This window comes from Lytechinus variegatus, chromosome 4 (assembly GCF_018143015.1).
Source record: "Lytechinus variegatus isolate NC3 chromosome 4, Lvar_3.0, whole genome shotgun sequence".
NCBI classification, from domain to species: domain Eukaryota; kingdom Metazoa; phylum Echinodermata; class Echinoidea; order Temnopleuroida; family Toxopneustidae; genus Lytechinus; species Lytechinus variegatus.
Genome location: NC_054743.1, coordinates 21,655,498 through 21,672,790, shown reverse-complemented (window position 1 = coordinate 21,672,790; position 17,293 = coordinate 21,655,498). Strand labels below are relative to the sequence as shown.

The 17,293-nt window shown below is 36.6% G+C and overlaps 1 protein-coding gene across 2 annotated transcripts; it reads right to left on the bottom strand.

Annotated features, from left to right (window-relative positions):
* Positions 1–5,136: 5,136 nt before the first annotated feature.
* On the bottom strand, positions 5,137–16,710 carry LOC121413625 (serine/threonine-protein kinase 40-like). Of its 2 annotated transcripts, none has more exons than XM_041606529.1 (8): positions 16,531–16,710; positions 12,492–13,602; positions 11,801–11,935; positions 10,463–10,690; positions 9,583–9,751; positions 8,744–8,888; positions 8,155–8,274; positions 5,137–7,144 (listed from the first exon to the last, which is right to left on the bottom strand). In XM_041606529.1, exons 2-8 carry the CDS (start codon positions 13,422–13,424, stop codon positions 6,829–6,831), a joined length of 2,046 nt encoding a protein of 681 aa, XP_041462463.1. In that variant the 5' UTR covers positions 13,425–13,602; positions 16,531–16,710; the 3' UTR covers positions 5,137–6,828. The 2 variants fall into 2 exon arrangements, with proteins under 2 accessions (XP_041462463.1, XP_041462464.1); XM_041606530.1 differs by lacking the exon at positions 16,531–16,710 and adding an exon at positions 15,121–15,188.
* Between the last annotated feature and the right edge of the window lie 583 nt (positions 16,711–17,293).

Genomic DNA, 17,293 nt, shown 5'->3' with positions numbered 1-17,293 from the left:
TTATTTGAGGAATTTGAGGAACTGAGAAATAACTGCCACCTACATTGTAATCCTGTATAGCACCAAGAGTAGTTTCATTTCCTCTTCTTGTTCATTAAAAACCAGTTCAACGCAAGACTGAAGTTCTTTAATTTAGTAGAATTAAAAACTGAGAGATTGTGACATCAGCTCAATGTAGTATGACTACATGTAGAAGGCCTACATGTAGATCTAGATCTATATTCTGCACAAAAAAACAGTACTCAACAGAAGAAAAAGGGTTACTTTAAAACAAACTGTCACAAAACTTTTGAGACGTCTCACTTTATCCTCCAGAACAAAAAGGCAACTCCAGAACATAATCCAAAATGATCATAATTAATATGTAAAAAAAGAATATTTGAGTTCTTGACTTTTCTTAATCTTATTAAAAAGAGACCAAAACTGGGGGAAATGTTGACAGAGACAAAAATGAGGATAATAGTTAAGAATGTATTTACTTATTAGATACTGTATCAAGTTTCCATTCTCACGGTATCAGAAATCATTTAAACACAAAAGGATATAACTTTTCCACCAAGTTTCACACATTCACATCATGCTCTCGGACGTGAAATGAGGCCCCTTATCCATTACCAACTGACCTGCAACGGAGAACTCGGCCGGGCATGTCGGTAGGAAAACGAGCAGGAGTAGGCCCACGCGTAGCACCAAATCGGCTGCCCAGCTCCAGTTCCCCATCTCCAAATCTTCCCCTCTCTCGCCTCCCAGCTCTCGAAAAAAGGGTAATTATCTCCAATAAATTCCTGAGTGAGACACAAAATCAGATCCAGATCCGAAGATCACCGTCACAAAGTTGTACACCTGTCCTCCACGACGTGACGTTCCTGGTTTTTAACAGAAAACTGTGAACCTCACTGAAGAATTAAAGGGTATAAGAAGTTTGGTAGTGTACAGCGAGCTAGCACAGGGATCCTCTTTATTCCAATGAATAACGGAGTTTTGTGAGCGGTTTGTTTACCTCATTCGCTCGAGCGTTCATACTGCGCACGTGTGTGTCCCCAACGCATGGTGTATGCACTGCGGTTTTGAGGGGAGGGGGAGAAAGAGTTGTTCTAAAAATGCAATAGCTGTGGTCCACTTGAAAGAACTTGAATTATGTCCAAATCCCTTGCATCCAACCGCGATACATGGGCCGAACTTGGACAGAGTAAATCCCCTATGGTCAGATGTTTCCAATTAACTTTTACACGAAGGAAAGTCACTTAGGACCAAGCCACGCGGCGGGTTTTCTTATGAAATCTCCGCCAATCCGCGAAATATGATGAACTTGATGATGATGGTTATACGGGGCGGGCGGAGCCAATAGAAAGTTAATCTATAAAACTGCTCTGCGGAACCAATCAGATGGATGAACTGGAGGCTGGCCTTAGTTGCAGTTATTTTATTCAGACTTTTATTTCTAACAGTCATAGATTACTTTCTCAATTCGTTTTTTAGGCAAATATCCTATGAAAAAAGGCTCGGCCTATATAAATTCCCGGTATAAATTAAAGCTAATATCCGGAGACTATTCATTCCTGAATTTTACCACCATATTTTTATAGAAAGTTTTTGTGATGCCTTCATTAGTTTTATTCCAGAGTTTCATTTAAAGATCATCTGGAAAGACTTATTTTGTTACTAATTCGCTATATGCATTTAACAGCACTTTATCATCTGGAAATTCAGAAGACATATGAAATCTAATAATCATCATTAATATTAATTTTTCCAACGGTGATCAACAGTGAATTGGACATTTAATAAAACAACCACTTTGGTATCAATCAGATAATATTTGGCACTAGGGGTCGTTTTGATTGCAAATATAAATCTTCTTGTTTTAGCATGAGACCACCGTCCTATCTCGTGCTATTACAATGGCACGCTTCTATTAAAACCACAAAAGCCACAGGGAAAGACCTCGATAAATTCTTGAAAACCCCTAACCGCAATATTCCAAATATCTTACGATATTCGCATAGCATTGTGAATAACGACTATCCACCGAGTATTGCAAGGCATAAATCAACTTCATATTCATATTGCACGTATGGGTTATAAAGCGAGTTGTATTTTTGAGAAAATCTCGAAAATCCTTTCATCTCAGCTCCCGCAAGCTGGCGCTATGCGACACGCTGCTTTCTGAAACGATGGGCGCGCGTCTTTTTTACCTCTGAGTCCGAAGTCTTGCGAATGGGTTGCTTTTTGTGGGAAACTGTATTTCCTTTTGTTCGGTTTGTAGAGTGATTTCTCGTACCATAATTCACCTCAATGTATTATTTTCCTTGGATAATACCTATATCCAAAAATAGATATTCTCAAAATTACAACATATTTGGTAAATATCCTTCCTTTTTTAATAATTTTTCCCTTATTTTAAAGTCAGGTTTTTATATTTTTAATTCACAAAACATCAAAGAAAGCGATACATTTTTTACTTTTTTCCCTCCACTTCCATCACTTCTTCTTCCAGATGTGGAAGAGGGGAGGGAGAGATGCATCATTTTTGCACAGTTAGCCCCCCCCCCTTCCCACTTTTAAAACCGTCCTATGTTCCCATGTCTCCCCCTGCCTTCTATTTCATCATATTTTTACATTACATTACAGTACTATCCCCTTCCTCTTTGTCATGTTCTCATTGCCAAAAATAAATGTTTTTAGGGGGCTTCTATTTCATTTATTTTTTGTTGTTTGTAATAATATTTCAGAAATAAACACAGCAAGTTGATTCAATACCATGACTTCAACAACCATGTAATTATGATTGACCCATTAGTGAAGAAATCAGCAATAAATACATATTTTTGTAGAAGTAGAAAAGGGGAGTAACATCTTTCCATACAGTCAATTTGAGTATGAAATGGTGCATTTCAAATTATATCAGGTCAAAGCAAAAACACAAATGAAACGCTGAACTATATGTACAGTATATGAGTTTGTGAGTCTTTTTTATTACATGATCTTTGTATCATGATATTTTACAAAGGCACATGAATACACTACCAACAATAATGTGCGACATTATACTCCCGCAAACTGTTCTTTCGTCCTGTGACAAATGCTCAAAAGAAAACAAATCCAAACATTGTAACTCGATTTTTCTACATGCCATCATATTCCCAAAATACAAATAACAGCTGAAACTATTAATGGCCTACGATTTGGGTGCGGTCCCACCCATGCTTATCTGTGTGTGCACTGTGCAGTGCGTGCTGTATGTGACTTTCACAAGAATTAAGTCTAATTTTTATCATTTTATTATGATACTGATGCTTGACAGCAAAGTGAGCAAGCATCAATTCTTACACAATTTCACAATCAAGCTTCCTTCATAAATTGAAATTCACAACCAAAATTAAATTTTACCCATCTAAAATCAAGCTACGCCATGCTTCAAATCCAATGGCAAACCCCAAACCTGAACTTCTACTTGGGATGAAAGAAAACCAAGCAATTGTCACAGGAAAAAAAAATCATTATCCTACATCTGCCACTGCATTGTACCCATAAGAATTAATTAGCATCTTATTACCTCCTTCACCATCTAATTATTCATTATAGTACAAAACTAAGCAATTTTACTATATAAATATAATACAATACTCTTCGATAATACATTTACTTTTCAATATAACTATCAATTTCAGCTCTTATCAATGAATTCATTTGTATCTGTAATAAATAGTCATTCAAATCTACATACTATCAGGTGAATATGAATAGACAGATTTGCAAACAATTTTTAAGAATTAACATTCCATAATTAATTAATTTCATCATTCTGCATGCCGATCTTCATCTTAGAATTTGCATTTCAGAATCAGGATCTTATTTCATAAAACTATGTATACTTGATGATTGATGATTATATGATTTAAAAAAAAAAAAAAATAATTGTAAAAAAATCATGTGGAATTTCATTGGCTAAGAGTAATGTTACATCAATTATTGATGATTGACTTCAGGTTTAAATAAAAAGTTCCTAGAAATAGATTCAGAGCATTATGTTCCTTTACAACAATTCATTTGTAGTATTTTGGGTTCACATGTCACGTTTTCATATTGTTTCGAGTTAATTATCTTTTTTTTGCCTGTGAATGAATATCAAATATGCTATTCTGGTATAAGGTGTGAAAGAATTTGAATATTTTAAAATATTTTGTCATTTACAGCCAGATTGTGAAACTACTAGTGACCTATGTCCTAAATGTCCCCCGCATCATACGTGGCAAGACAAAATTTCATCACTGAAAATGAAACTACTGAATTACATATTTTTGTCATATATTGTGCTTTTACTATCACTTTGGACTTCATTATTCACTGTAGGAATAAATAACAAATATACTACAGAATTTCTCAAGGGTGGTGAGATACTCTGAACATTCAAATAAGATTCTGCCATGTTGGTTCTACTACCAAGTGTATTCTTAATTTATTTTAAGAGTGATATCATGGAAAAAAATTAATACAAATACCATTGCAACTTGAACAACATTACATTTACACTCAAATTCATGTGCAAACACAAGTGTACGATTAAACAAAAATGTAAACTACTAATCCATATCTTCTCAGACCACTCATTTTTTAGAAATAACCATTGTTACGAGTAACTCAAGATTAGTTTTCAATATGTCATGACACTCAGTCCCTCAGATAGGATGTTAAGTAATAGCACTGTAAAGAGAAGAATCATCAGGTCTATATGTTAAGAACCCACTGACCTATGGGGTAAATGGTGGTGTAGTGATTTACCTGCAAACCCCAAGAAGTAATATTGTGAGGAGAGACCCCTAGATCACAGTCAAATGGAGCGTTGTGGCTTGTCTTCTGACTTTGAAACAGAGGGTCTTGGTTTCTAATCCCAGCGATGGCAAAATTTCCTTCAGCAAGAAATTTATCCACATTGTGCTGCACTCAATCCAGGTGAGGTGAATGGGTAAATTTTCTTGAATGCTTGAGCGCCTAGGCAGTCCAGCTAAATCCAGGGTAATAATAATAGCAGGGTGCGCTGTGAGAACAGTTTTCAGAACTGAAGTGGCTTCCCTGGGTAAATATATGTATATTATTATTAATAAATCTTCGCTCTTGCCAGATGCCAAACAAAATAATAATTAATAATTGTATTTCTTCTCCTATATAAAAGATAACAAATACCTTTGAATGAATTTTTCTATTTTTAAGGCATAATTGTATTAAATCTTATTTCATGTCAAACCATGTATGTGTTTTTCTGTTCAATCACCTCTCAAAATGGGAGAGTAGGTGGCTAATAAGTGCTGACTAGGAATTCTGACAAAGCAGAACAATTTTTCCTCATGAGATGTTAACGAATAGTCAAAATAAAATTCAGTCTTATTAAATGTATACTGGGTTGAAAATGTTTGAAAGAATTGAAAAAGCGAGATGACCATAGGATAGCTCTATTCTGAGATCCATTTCAATTCACATTGCTTTTTGCATTCATATTTCACATTTACAGATTTCATATTTCATGATATAATACAATTTAAGGAATGTATCAAAAGCTTCATTGATACAATATAAAAGGAAAATTAAAAAAGAGTGCAACAAAATTACACTACATAAAAAACATAAACAAAAAATATACAAAACATTGAATTTGTATGCATCTACATAAACAAAATACATGATCTACACAAAATTTCTATTAAAAAGTATGACTGCGAATATAAATTCATTTAATCATAGGGGGAAACAAGAACATAAAAATGTAACATGTATACATTCCTATCACAAATTTTCAATTTCAAACATAAAAACATGAAAATGATCAAGGAAAATATATCATATAATCAGATCTTCAGATGTATATACATGAATAGTGTATATAGTGAGGGAGATATAATACTGGGAGTATGCACACTCTGTTCGAGCCATGAACAAACTGGGATATGAGAAATGATATGATCGAACAGAATAAAGTGTGGCAAAGGTGTGAATAATATATTTCCATAATTTGCTTGAATATTAAAAATTCCATGATGTATTCAATATCGCTGGACTGAAATTCAAGGCCCTGTATTACAAACTATATAATTAATTATAAAACTGATGAGTGCAATAGATTGCAAATATTGATTGTATATCTTTGTGACAAGGACCTAGTCTTTTAAATGATGATCAACATAAATATCAAGTTGAGAATTATGGTAAGCAATTGTATAATGAAGGTGAAAATTTGGAATTTGTTATCATAATTACCGGTATATCATTTTGAATCTGAACTGTGGCAAACCTGACAAAGTATGAGGTGAGACCTTGGAGCAATTTTCTGAGAGGAGCAGCTCAAGGCCAACATGTTTCAGAGCAAAAGGTGCATTAAATGCAAAATTAGTGAAGTAATTATCAAAAAGACCAAGAAATTTAGAAGATGGCTCCCAATGCTGCCGAGAGGTAATGTACATTACCACTGAGGTGTCTGACAGGAGTGGCAAAAATATTCCATGACACAAGATGCATTAAATGTAAAAGAATAATTATCTTGACCAAGAAATTGAGAAGATGGCAACCTCTGCTTTCGAAACACGCTGCGCAATCATCGCTGAGCTTCTCAATGGTGGATGATGATTTGGGAAATGCACTTCGTAGTTCAACGCACAGAATGAAGAGAACTTGGAATCAGAAGCAATTTCATGACTAAGCATTAAAGAAGATTGCTGCCTCAGCTTCAAAAAGACGCTACACATCATCACTGAGCTGTTTCAATAGAGGATGATAATTTAGGCAAATGTGCTTCATAGTTCAACAAATGATGAGAGGATGGCCTCAGAAACGATGTCATGACCGGGCGTTGAAGAAGATAGCTGCCTCTGCTGCCGAGAGAGGTTGGGCATCGTGACTGAACTGCCTTACCGGAGGATGGCGATGGGCCGAGAGGGGAGACCTTGGAGCCCTGTAGTTGGTGACGACGGGAGATGGCTGGGACTTCTGATGCAGCTTTAGTTCCCAATCAGCGGGGATGGCCTTACTGCACGAGGATGCCGCTGCCGTCGCTGAAGAATCGCAGGGTTTCTTGGTGACCGGTGAATCGCTGTCGCCATGGTCGATGTCAGGGACCACCTGAAGTTGCTCACCTTGCATTGCCATTGATTTCCTAAATAAAAAAAAAAAGAACCAGCATAACAGATAATGATTCAGATTGATAACTCTGGGTTGAACTTCTGGATTTGTATTAAATAGACCAGTTTGTAGTTAGCCCATGTTCCAAATGACCTCTAATATCCACAGATATTTTAAATAAGGAGAAGTCTTTTTGTGCACTTTATTAGGCACTCACAAAGTAATGCAGTTGCCTCATAAACCACTTTTTAATTCCCTTTTGGAAAGTAAATCCCTCCTCCTGGATACCAGTGAACAATAGATTTTTTCTGAAGGGCATTCTAATTTTATAATATGCACGCACTTTTCAGCTATGAGCAACTAGAGACAAGCTATTCTATTCACCTGCCTTTTTTATTCTAGTCTGCATGTATTAAGTGTTGCAACGTCAGGCAACCACATATATCTTTCATGTCAGTGGTTTGAAGTTCCTGGTCCAAATGACCTCTAACTGCACATGCTCAGAATGTATCTCTGATCTGGCTTATTGTACTGTGTTTACAATACACAGAAAACCATGTTTCTAATTTATTTTATCACATCTGGATGTCTAAAAGCCACCGCAACCTTACGATTGGTCTGCGACCCGATTTTGGAATAAAACGTAATAGAATTCGACGCTATTATTGAGACATGGAATATCTTACTGTGTAATGTTTTAAATTGTACGAATACCTATGTTCAAATCTGTGACTATTCTATCATCCTTAGAATAAAAGCAAATTTAATATCTAGTCGCAATTACGTCATAGCAATCGTATGATTGTCTAGGATTTGAAACCAAGTCGACCTTTACTCCAAAATAAAGGCTTGCAATCATCAACAATTGTTATATTAGTTTTCTTTTAGTTAATACAACCTCAAATGAATTGATACTTTTCATTCACATTTTCAGAAAATAAGCGAAATGCGATTTGTTCTAAATATGGGATGGTGGGCCAGTCGTACGGTGATCGGTGGCCTTTAAATAGAAAGCTTTCAATAACGAAGGTTTGGAATACTCACCACATGGCCAATGTAGTTTTGACTGACTCTATGACCTGTGATGCAGTAAGTCTGGTAGAAGCATCTAAGACTAACAAACTCTTGATAAGACCTGTTGTATTCTCAGATACACGCCCATCTCTGTAAAGGGGAGGAAGACAAGGAGTAGAATTTGTTAACATGGACATTTCCATAATTGAATGAAATGTGCAATATCAATGATTTTGTGACTGTAGTTCCTTTGTTAACAGTCTGATTCATGCACACATTTTTTTTACATCGATTCAAGTATACAAATACTTTTACAGACCCAGAGGGGGTCTTGACAATTCATATATTCTCTCCAATTAAAAAAAAAGGTGTAACAATGCCAAATTAAGCCTTGCCCTTGAAGGTAGTAGGCCCATCCAATTTTTATATCAAATTGAAAAAAGTGCATTTAGAAATGGCCAGACTAGGCGCCTTACAAATGCTTTGTATTATTTTTATCAAAACATTGTTGAGAATGATTAAAAAAGACAAAGCTTTACTTCTTAGCTTTCATGAATGAAATCATATTATATTTGACAAGATGCCGTATATAAAATCTGAATTCTCTTTTTACACTTACTGAGGAATGGTGAACTCTGCTGCCTTGATCTTCCTGAAAAGTTCCTGAGGGGCACTATCATAGAATGGAAACTGACCATACAGCATGGTGAACAGTACAACACCCAGTGCCCACATGTCACTTGGCTTACCCAAGTATGGTTTCCCTGGGGAGAAAATGGAACAGGAGCCATTAAATCATGGAAATTATAAAACAACAACAATAATTCTCATGTAATGCATATCACATTCAAATTTTCAAATTTTGCATCTATGTGTGCCTTGAAAGGACTTGGATATTATAACCCCGGCTTAAGCCTGGCAGCCTTTTATAGCATGCAAGCATTTCAAGGAATAAATTGGCACATCCCCATTTACCTCACCTGGGTTGAGTGCATCAGAGTATAGATAAATCCCTTGCAGAAGGAAATGAACATCATAGCAGAGATTTGAACCCCAAAGCATCTGTTCCATTGGCAAGAGTCAGAACCATTAGACTACAATGAAATAGGCATTTGAATTCTGCTCTCCTAAGGAAAGGAGACATCCACCCAATCTGCCCTATTCTCTTATTTTCATATTCAAATTTTGTGAAGTAGTTTTGACTAATTTTATCATGTCCTCTTTGTACAATTTAGACTTTTTCTGTTTTTTTCTGTGTCTTGACTTGCATTTTACTGCTTATATTTCTGCTGACCTCTAACTGTCCTGGCTGATCTCACTTACAGAATGTTCCATAGAGAGGGCACCCTTACCCTAAAAATATTGGAACTAAAGGAACCTATGAATCTAATTTGATTATTGCAACAAATGCCATTGATTCATTGCTAAGGTCTAACCAGGCTACCAATCACTACTCACCACTCAATACATCTGGGCTGATATAAGCAGGGCTCCCTCGTTGGTCCTTGAGGAGGTCATGCTCACTGACGAGGTGTTTGCCAAGGCAGAAGTTGGTGAGAGTTATCTTGCGTGTGTGGCAGTTGAGTACCATGTTGCCCAACTTCAAATCACGATGAACAATGTTTTTCTGAAAAGTGATAGAACACAAACATAATAATAGTGAGGAAGACCTGCTCATTAATAAAAAAATATATACATGTATATAAGTAGGCAAAGAAATTGTAACAGCATCAGTAAGTTTAGTGGTAAAATGTTTTAACAATAGAATTAATAATATCAGCAGCAGTTAACAGTAATAGGAGTAGTGGTGGTGGCGGCGGCAGCAGCAGCAGTAGAAGTTGTAGTAGCAGTAGTAGCAGTAGTAGTAGTAAAAGTAGTAGAAAGAATAGTAATAGTAGTAGTAGTAGTAGTAGTAGCAGTAGTAGTAGTAGTAGTAGTAGTAGTAGTAGTAGTAGTAGTAGCAGCAGTAGTGGTAGTAGTAGTAGTAGTAGTAGTAGTAGTAGTAGTAGTAGTAGTAGTAGTAGTAGTAGTAGTAGTAGCAGTAGTAGTAATAGAAGTAGTAGTAGTAGTAGTAGTAGTAGTAGTAATAGTAGTAGTAGTAGTAGTAGTAGTAGTAGTAGTAGTAGTAGTAGTAGTAGTAGTAGTAGGAGTAGAAGTAGTAGTAGTAGTAGTAGTAGTAGTAGTAGAAGTAGCAGTAGTAGTAGTAGTAGTAGTAGTAGTAGTAGTAGTAGCAAGCAGCAGCAGCAGCAGAATGAGCAGTAATTGTAAAAAAAATAGAAGTAGAAGCAGTAGCAGCAGCAGCATCACTTATTTATTGGAAAATAATTCAAACCCTCACCTTATGTAGACTCTCCACGATACTGACTACATCATGAAAGATATAGACGGCCTCCTTCTCACTTAACTTCTTCTCATGAATCACATGATGCTGGAGATTAACAAGGTCCACCGTCCGACTGCTGAAGTCATGTGACACCAGACAGTCCAAGACAAGACACAACCTCTTCTTGTAAGACGTCTTTCTTCCACTGCTGGATGCATCGGGTCTGATCTCATAGGCACGGTCCTGTCAGAAATTGAAGGTAACCTTACATAATTGGTACTTACACGTTTCAACTTTGTCAAAATATGACTTGAATGGGGAGCCAACTGACTAGAAGATCTTTACACATCTTACAACTAGTTCACAATCTGACTTTGGAACAAGTGCATTTTGCTTATTCTGGAAATCAAATAAACTGGGAAAAAATAAATAACAATTTTGATGAATTCTGGGGTTATAATCAAGCTGCTTTCACTGTTTAAATTGGTTTAAGTTTGAGATAAATTTTGATGTAGAATATTGTAATTATGTTTGTATGCATTTGTTTTGTTATATCTGTATATTGTACTTCATGAATTTTTGTAAATTGACCCTTTCAGCTTGTGCTGCTGGTCAATTTTTATGTGCAAATATAGCAATAAATAAATAAATAAATAATAACACATGTAAAAAAAAATATTTGTATATAGTTACACAGTTGGAGAAAAAAAAACCTATTATACTAATATAAAACCAATAAAAAATGTAATGGAAAAGTTGCTAATTTACATTTTCAAAATAACGATTTGTTTCCATTGCACTGCCAATTTGAAAAACACAATGGTTTGCTTGGTGTAAAAACAACTTTTATTGAAGAATGGCACATCCTGAACTGAAAAAGGACTAAAAAACACATTTGGTACATTTTTCTTTCTTTCTAGAACCATACCTACATGAAATTACTAGCATTCAAGACCAAGAGAATTTTGAAAGTGACTCTTACATGAGACATAGTTCTTCTTAGGCCCAAACCGCTTTGACCTGTATTCTAAAATTTGATTTGATTTAAACTTTGGTCAGAAGTTGTGGTTTAACTATGGATAGCCAAAGTAATATAAATCCCTCACACTACAGATTCAATGTATCTGCCTTTTTGACACTTTGACACTTCATTCATAACTGTCTGGGAAAGAAAATAAAATAGCTGTCTTCAACATTACAGAATTAATGAAGATCACTTCAAAAATAAGAAACAAACAATATCAGGAAAATCTCAACATTTTTGGCTTTCCATAATTTTAGCAGGCTTAGACCATTGTCTACTTTAAAACCCAACTCCAGAATACAGGCCTTTGGGTTAATAAACTAACATACCTGAAAGAGTCCATGATGGTGTACAACCCCTTCTTGATCTCTTAGCAAAGACAGCAAGGAGTATTCTGTGTGTAGGAGCATTTTCCCTTGTCTTTCATCTTGATTCTCTCGTCCACTCTCAGACAAAGTCAGAATCTGAAGGCAAATCACAACCATAACAATATCAATATTTCATGAGTATTTTTCTCAATTCCTTTTAGTTATATTAATTTCAAAATGCCAATGCCAGCAAGTTATGTAGAATGGTTTATCTAATCTTCAAGAACTGCACAGATTCTTTATTCAAACTTAATTGATGATGAAATTGTGCGTTTGTTGTTGTTGTTTTTTCTAAACTTTCGTAAATAGTTTCAATTAAGAATGTTTCCATATTTAGGCTTTAATTTCTACTTTGTTGACTACCAAGGATAACAAACTATGAATCACTTCCCTACTCAGAAAAAAAAGATAAGTAAAGAAGGAATAAGTCACTTGGATGCTCTGTACACTGAAAATATTCTTCTATTTGCCTCGAACAGATCAACTCTACATATCCGTGAAAGTGTAGTAGTAAAACCAGATGTTGTGAAGGAGCCTCTTTAACCCATTGGTGACATACAAGTGCTTTGGGAGTTAAACATATTTTGGCATGAACAAGAGTACTAAAGATGATTCCTAAATGGGATGTGTTGTGTGTGGTTTGATTTCTTACCTTTAAAGAATAAAAGTCATCACTGCCATCTTTCCTGGCTAAACATTGGACAATGCTTCGGACAGGCGATGTGCCAAGCCTTGGCCCCAGCAAATAAGGACCAGCTCGCTTCAGAGTAGATGTACCTGCAGTATGCTTGGAGGAACCTGGCCCATTTCTCAAAGGAACAGTTTGTGAGGACTGGGTCTGGTCTCTAGGGAATGAAGAGGTGGTGGAGGAGGATGGAGACAAGGTTGAAGTAGTCATGTTGTGGTAGGGGTAAGGATAGGTTTCTGAGGAGATGAATGTGGTAGGAGATGGATATCCCGATGAGGAAGGCAATCCTGGTATCCGCAATTGGAGCGATGTCAATGCTGCTGACTCAGCTGCCATTATCCCCTCGGCTGCAATGATCCCTTCGGCTGCAGATGCGAGTGAAGAGTTGTCGTCATTGGACGGTGGTGAAGTGCGACGCTCCATCATACGCCTGGCATGAAGCATGGTACGTTGGTTCGTCACAGGAACGTTTGCCAGGTGAGGTATTCTGAGGTTAGGAGTAGGACTAGCTTGAGATGAAGAAGCCACTTGTCTGCTGTGATGCAAAGAACCATTCCTCAAATTACTAGCAAAGTCCATAGGAGTCATTGTGCGACTCGTCCCCTGACGGTGACGAGGTCCAGGGTACCCTGGCATTGCCGGACCACTTGTCATTCTAGTCCTATCAAATTCGAAGTCTGGAACATTCCTCTCTTGATTGATGGGAGGGGTACCGTCAATGACAGGCGAGTCGGCTGAGTCCGACGATGATGACGACGACTGTGAGGTATTGAGGAGCAGAGGAGGTCTCCTGTGAGCCATACTCTCAGCTGCCTGACTCAGTCTCGTTGGAACGTTCCTTCGATTGGAAGATACCTCCTGCTCATGGGCAGCAGACCCAGATGACGTACGCTTCATCTTGTACCCAGACTGTGCAAAGACCTAAGTATCATCACCTTCGACTGCATTCAAGAAACAAGCTCGTACCTTTAGATTCCATTGTACAATCAGTGTGCAGCAGAGAACTAAAACAGGACTAACTGCTTTACAAGAAACATCACAGATCAATGGCCTTTCGGAATGAATCTCTTACCACCTGCAACATAAAATATAAAACAAACTACCATGATTGTGTTCATTTTCTTAGTATCCTGTAAAATCATCCTATAAAAGTCTTTCTTTTCATCGAAGTCCAGGAATATCAAATCTGCTGTGATATTAATTATAAGCCCATATCCTGTATCCTGGACTCCTTTAAATCTCCTATCTATGAAAGGACTTTAGAGAAACAGGATGTAAACTCTACAGCATTGTTTGTGTTTGGGGGAATGGTTTTGATCATTCTGTCAAGTCATTAGCATGTCTTTCACTGTCAACCTAATCCAGGGATAACTTTGTTGATTATATCCTGCTTCAAGGCACTGTTCCATGAAACTCATTCACAATACCACAGGTTGAACACCTACATGTATGGTAGACTGACTTTGACTAATCTTATTGCGGGGTATCAGTAGCTTATCTGTAACCTTAGAACACTGCTGTTTACAACTAGCTAATCATAACAAATTTGAGATGAGATTTTCCGCTTTAAGATTGAAAAGAAAAATTTTATAGAAAAACGTGTTCATGCGCGTTGAAAGATATCACATAAATGTACTCTGCATTAACCAGTAAAGGTGGAAGTTACGTCAGATCACCATGGCTACTGCCATCGTCAGGCCAGTGATGAAGATGCAAAGAGAGATCACTTAGAAAACATTACCATTTCACATACATGTAATTACAGTTACTGCTTTGTCTAAGTCAATAAAATGAAGGAATCAATAACCACTTGTCCATCAATTATTACAGATTTAAGATATCATTTAAGATATAAAGCTATGATAAGATCAATCAAAGCTTTAATAAAGATTAGAGCAGTATGATAGTTTGATTAATTAATAACAAAAAACAACAACAAACTTAATTGAATTTATTTGTTCAATTTTGATAGAACAAACGAGACAAAACTTTTCCTTTTTTTGAGGGTCCAGTTTGTGCCTCGATGTAAGGATTCTGTGTCTCACGATAGATCTTTTGGATAGATCTAATATATATTTTCCCCCTTTTATTTTGAGTTTTATTGCGACCAAATTCTACCCCATTTTGGAGAGCATACGTCTGCCCACTCATTCAATGAACAAGGTTATGATATAACCTTGTTCTCAGTTACATCTCCATGTGTGGCAAAGTAAGAGTGGCAATGTTTGGCTTATTTTCTCCTTTTCTATCGGCCAAATGCTTGATTTTCTTACACTGTCAGTTTTCATCACAGCGAATCATCATATAACTTAGCTCTTAATATGTAAATTTAATCTTTTAAGCTATTTTTTTCTTAATTAAAAGTAGAGATTGAAAAAATGAAAAATGAAAATTTTCTTGCCATATTACTTTCCACCAATTGAGGGCGTACACAAAAATATACCCAAAATTCACATATTTGAGCGCTCTGGTGAATACAAAAATTATTCCCAAGTTACTAATAAAAAATCAATTGAACCGGAAGGAAAATTAGATATTTTAATGATTTTTTAAAGTGTGTGCTCAATACAGCATTGGCATACCATAGTCCTACCTGTAGATTCTCCACAGGCAGGATGGTAGCAATGAACAAGTGCGTCTGCCTAGTATTACACGGACGAGTCCCACTCGCACGTATTGCGAGGTTAGTATTAGTATATACTAACCTCGCACCATGAACCGCGTTTGGCAGTGGATTTCTAACTAGTGGGTTGCGCGTGGGCTGCGCGTGGACTGGTGCTCCCTGGGTTAGTCCACTTGTTCACTGCTACCATCCTGCCTACAGGTGGAGAATCTACAGGTAGGACTATGGTATGCCAATGCTGTATATAGCACACACTTTAAAAAATCAATTAAAATATCACTTTTGTGACCAAAATTTCTAATTTCCATACAGTTGCAATTTATTTTTCATTAGTAACTTGGGAATAATTTTTGTATTTCCCTAGAGCGCTCAAAAACTTGAATTTTGGGCATATTTTTGTGTACGCCCTCTATTGGTGGAAAGTAATATGGCAAGAAAATTTTCCTTTTTTTATCTCTATTTTTAATTAAGAAAAAATGATTTAAAGAATCAAATTCAAATAAAAGCCAAGTTGTATGAATAATAGGTGTAAACTGTCATTGTAAAGAAATCAAGCATTTGCCCCAAAGAAAAAGAGAAAATAAGCCAAACATTGCCACCCTTCTTTTGCCACACATGGAGATGGCAGCTGCGCCATCGGCAAGTGAGGTGCAGCAACGCTAGACCAAAAGCTTCGGTCTCTGTTAATTTTTATGTTCATTGTTCCGCTGAACTCCGAAGTTCTAGCTCGATCTGTACAGGGAATCAATGGCCATATGTTAGCCATATGTTTATGTATTAAGTTCCGATAAAACAGGGAAGTGAAGTTTGCGTGACAGCCGAAGTCACTGTTTTTTAACTTTTTCCCCCGTTTGGTGCATTTTAGGACAAAACGGAATAATAATCTTTATTTTGGAACAGTTCTTTTCATATATTTTTATGAAATAAAGACAAAAATCGATGAGCCCCGTCTGGGAGATTTTGCATTGTTAACCCCCTAGTAATGGTGGCTGCATGATAGTCGATAACGAGCCGTCGGCCGTCTGTGTACGAGGAGAAAATGAAAATGTTTTAAAACTCCTTGAAATACGGCTGCCAGCTGTTTAACGTTACAGCAATGCATACAATTACAAAAGTAACTAACACACTAGTCACTACACAGCAAACATCAACGTACAACGTCATGGTCTACAAAAATATAACTGAGTTGGCCTTATCGTGAAATTAATTATTCACTCACCCCCGGCCTCTCGAGGTCTCGTGCGTGTCGGTGCGTGCACTTGTTGTGTACAAAGTCAATGGGAGTTGAAAGAAGTCATGTCAGTTGTCACGAAAAAACGCCAGAGAATGGACAAGTGACCTAAAAGCTAAAATGCCATTTAGTTCTGCTAAGTTACTTACATGGACAGGACTTGCATGCATATGTAGCAACAGTGTAATATGACCCAATATTACATGTCTATCTGTTCCATCAGCTGAAATCTACGACTACGTCATTATAATCTGCCGTTGTTTGTTACGCATACACCGATATGTGACTCACCCATTACGTTATCACCAGTCAATTATGGAGTGCCGTGCGATGGTGCAATCACTCAGACTTTTATGTTTCTTTTAAACGTTTTTTTCACGTTCGTCGGCTTCTTCCTTTGTCTGTTTTTTTTTTTAATTGCCCTTCTTTTTAATTCATTTGTTTTAATTATGTTTCCTTCTTTTTTGTCTGTTTTAATCATGTTAATATTTACTCATTTGGCTGCCCATAAGCTTCCTCCACAAATTGATCCCATCGATATCTTCTGAGGAGGGTGTATACGTACGGGGGGGGGGGGGGCACTTGGCATCATGTAGCAGTGTAGGGAGAATGCAAATTAAATGATTTTTCAGAGTGATTGTTTTGTGGGTTTTTTTATACCCTTTTCTATTGTTTTGCTTTTTGTTTTACATAGGGGATGGGGGTTGAACTTTCTTATAGTATATAGTGCTAAATGTTAATAATAAAGTGAACTTTTATATATTTAGGGTTTGTATGTTTTCAAATGAATGCTTATGTACAGGGACTAGCGCGCACATGACTGCAGCCAATGGCTGAAATTTATGAGCCTACAATATATAGGTATCATAAAAAAAATACAGATTCACAAGCGTATTTAGGTATGATAGTAAC

Excerpts from the sequence above, each read along its gene's own strand:
- LOC121413625 (XM_041606529.1), bottom strand. The coding sequence starts at position 13,424 with ATGAAGCGTACGTCATCTGGGTCTGCTGCCCATGAGCAGGAGGTATCT. Across the intron at positions 9,752-10,462 it reads TCGTGGAGAGTCTACATAAG|AAAAACATTGTTCATCGTGA; the intron begins GTGAGGGTTTGA and ends ATCACTTTTCAG. Across the intron at positions 7,145-8,154 it reads AAAACTACATTGGCCATGTG|GAAATCAATGGCAATGCAAG; the intron begins GTGAGTATTCCA and ends TTTTTTATTTAG.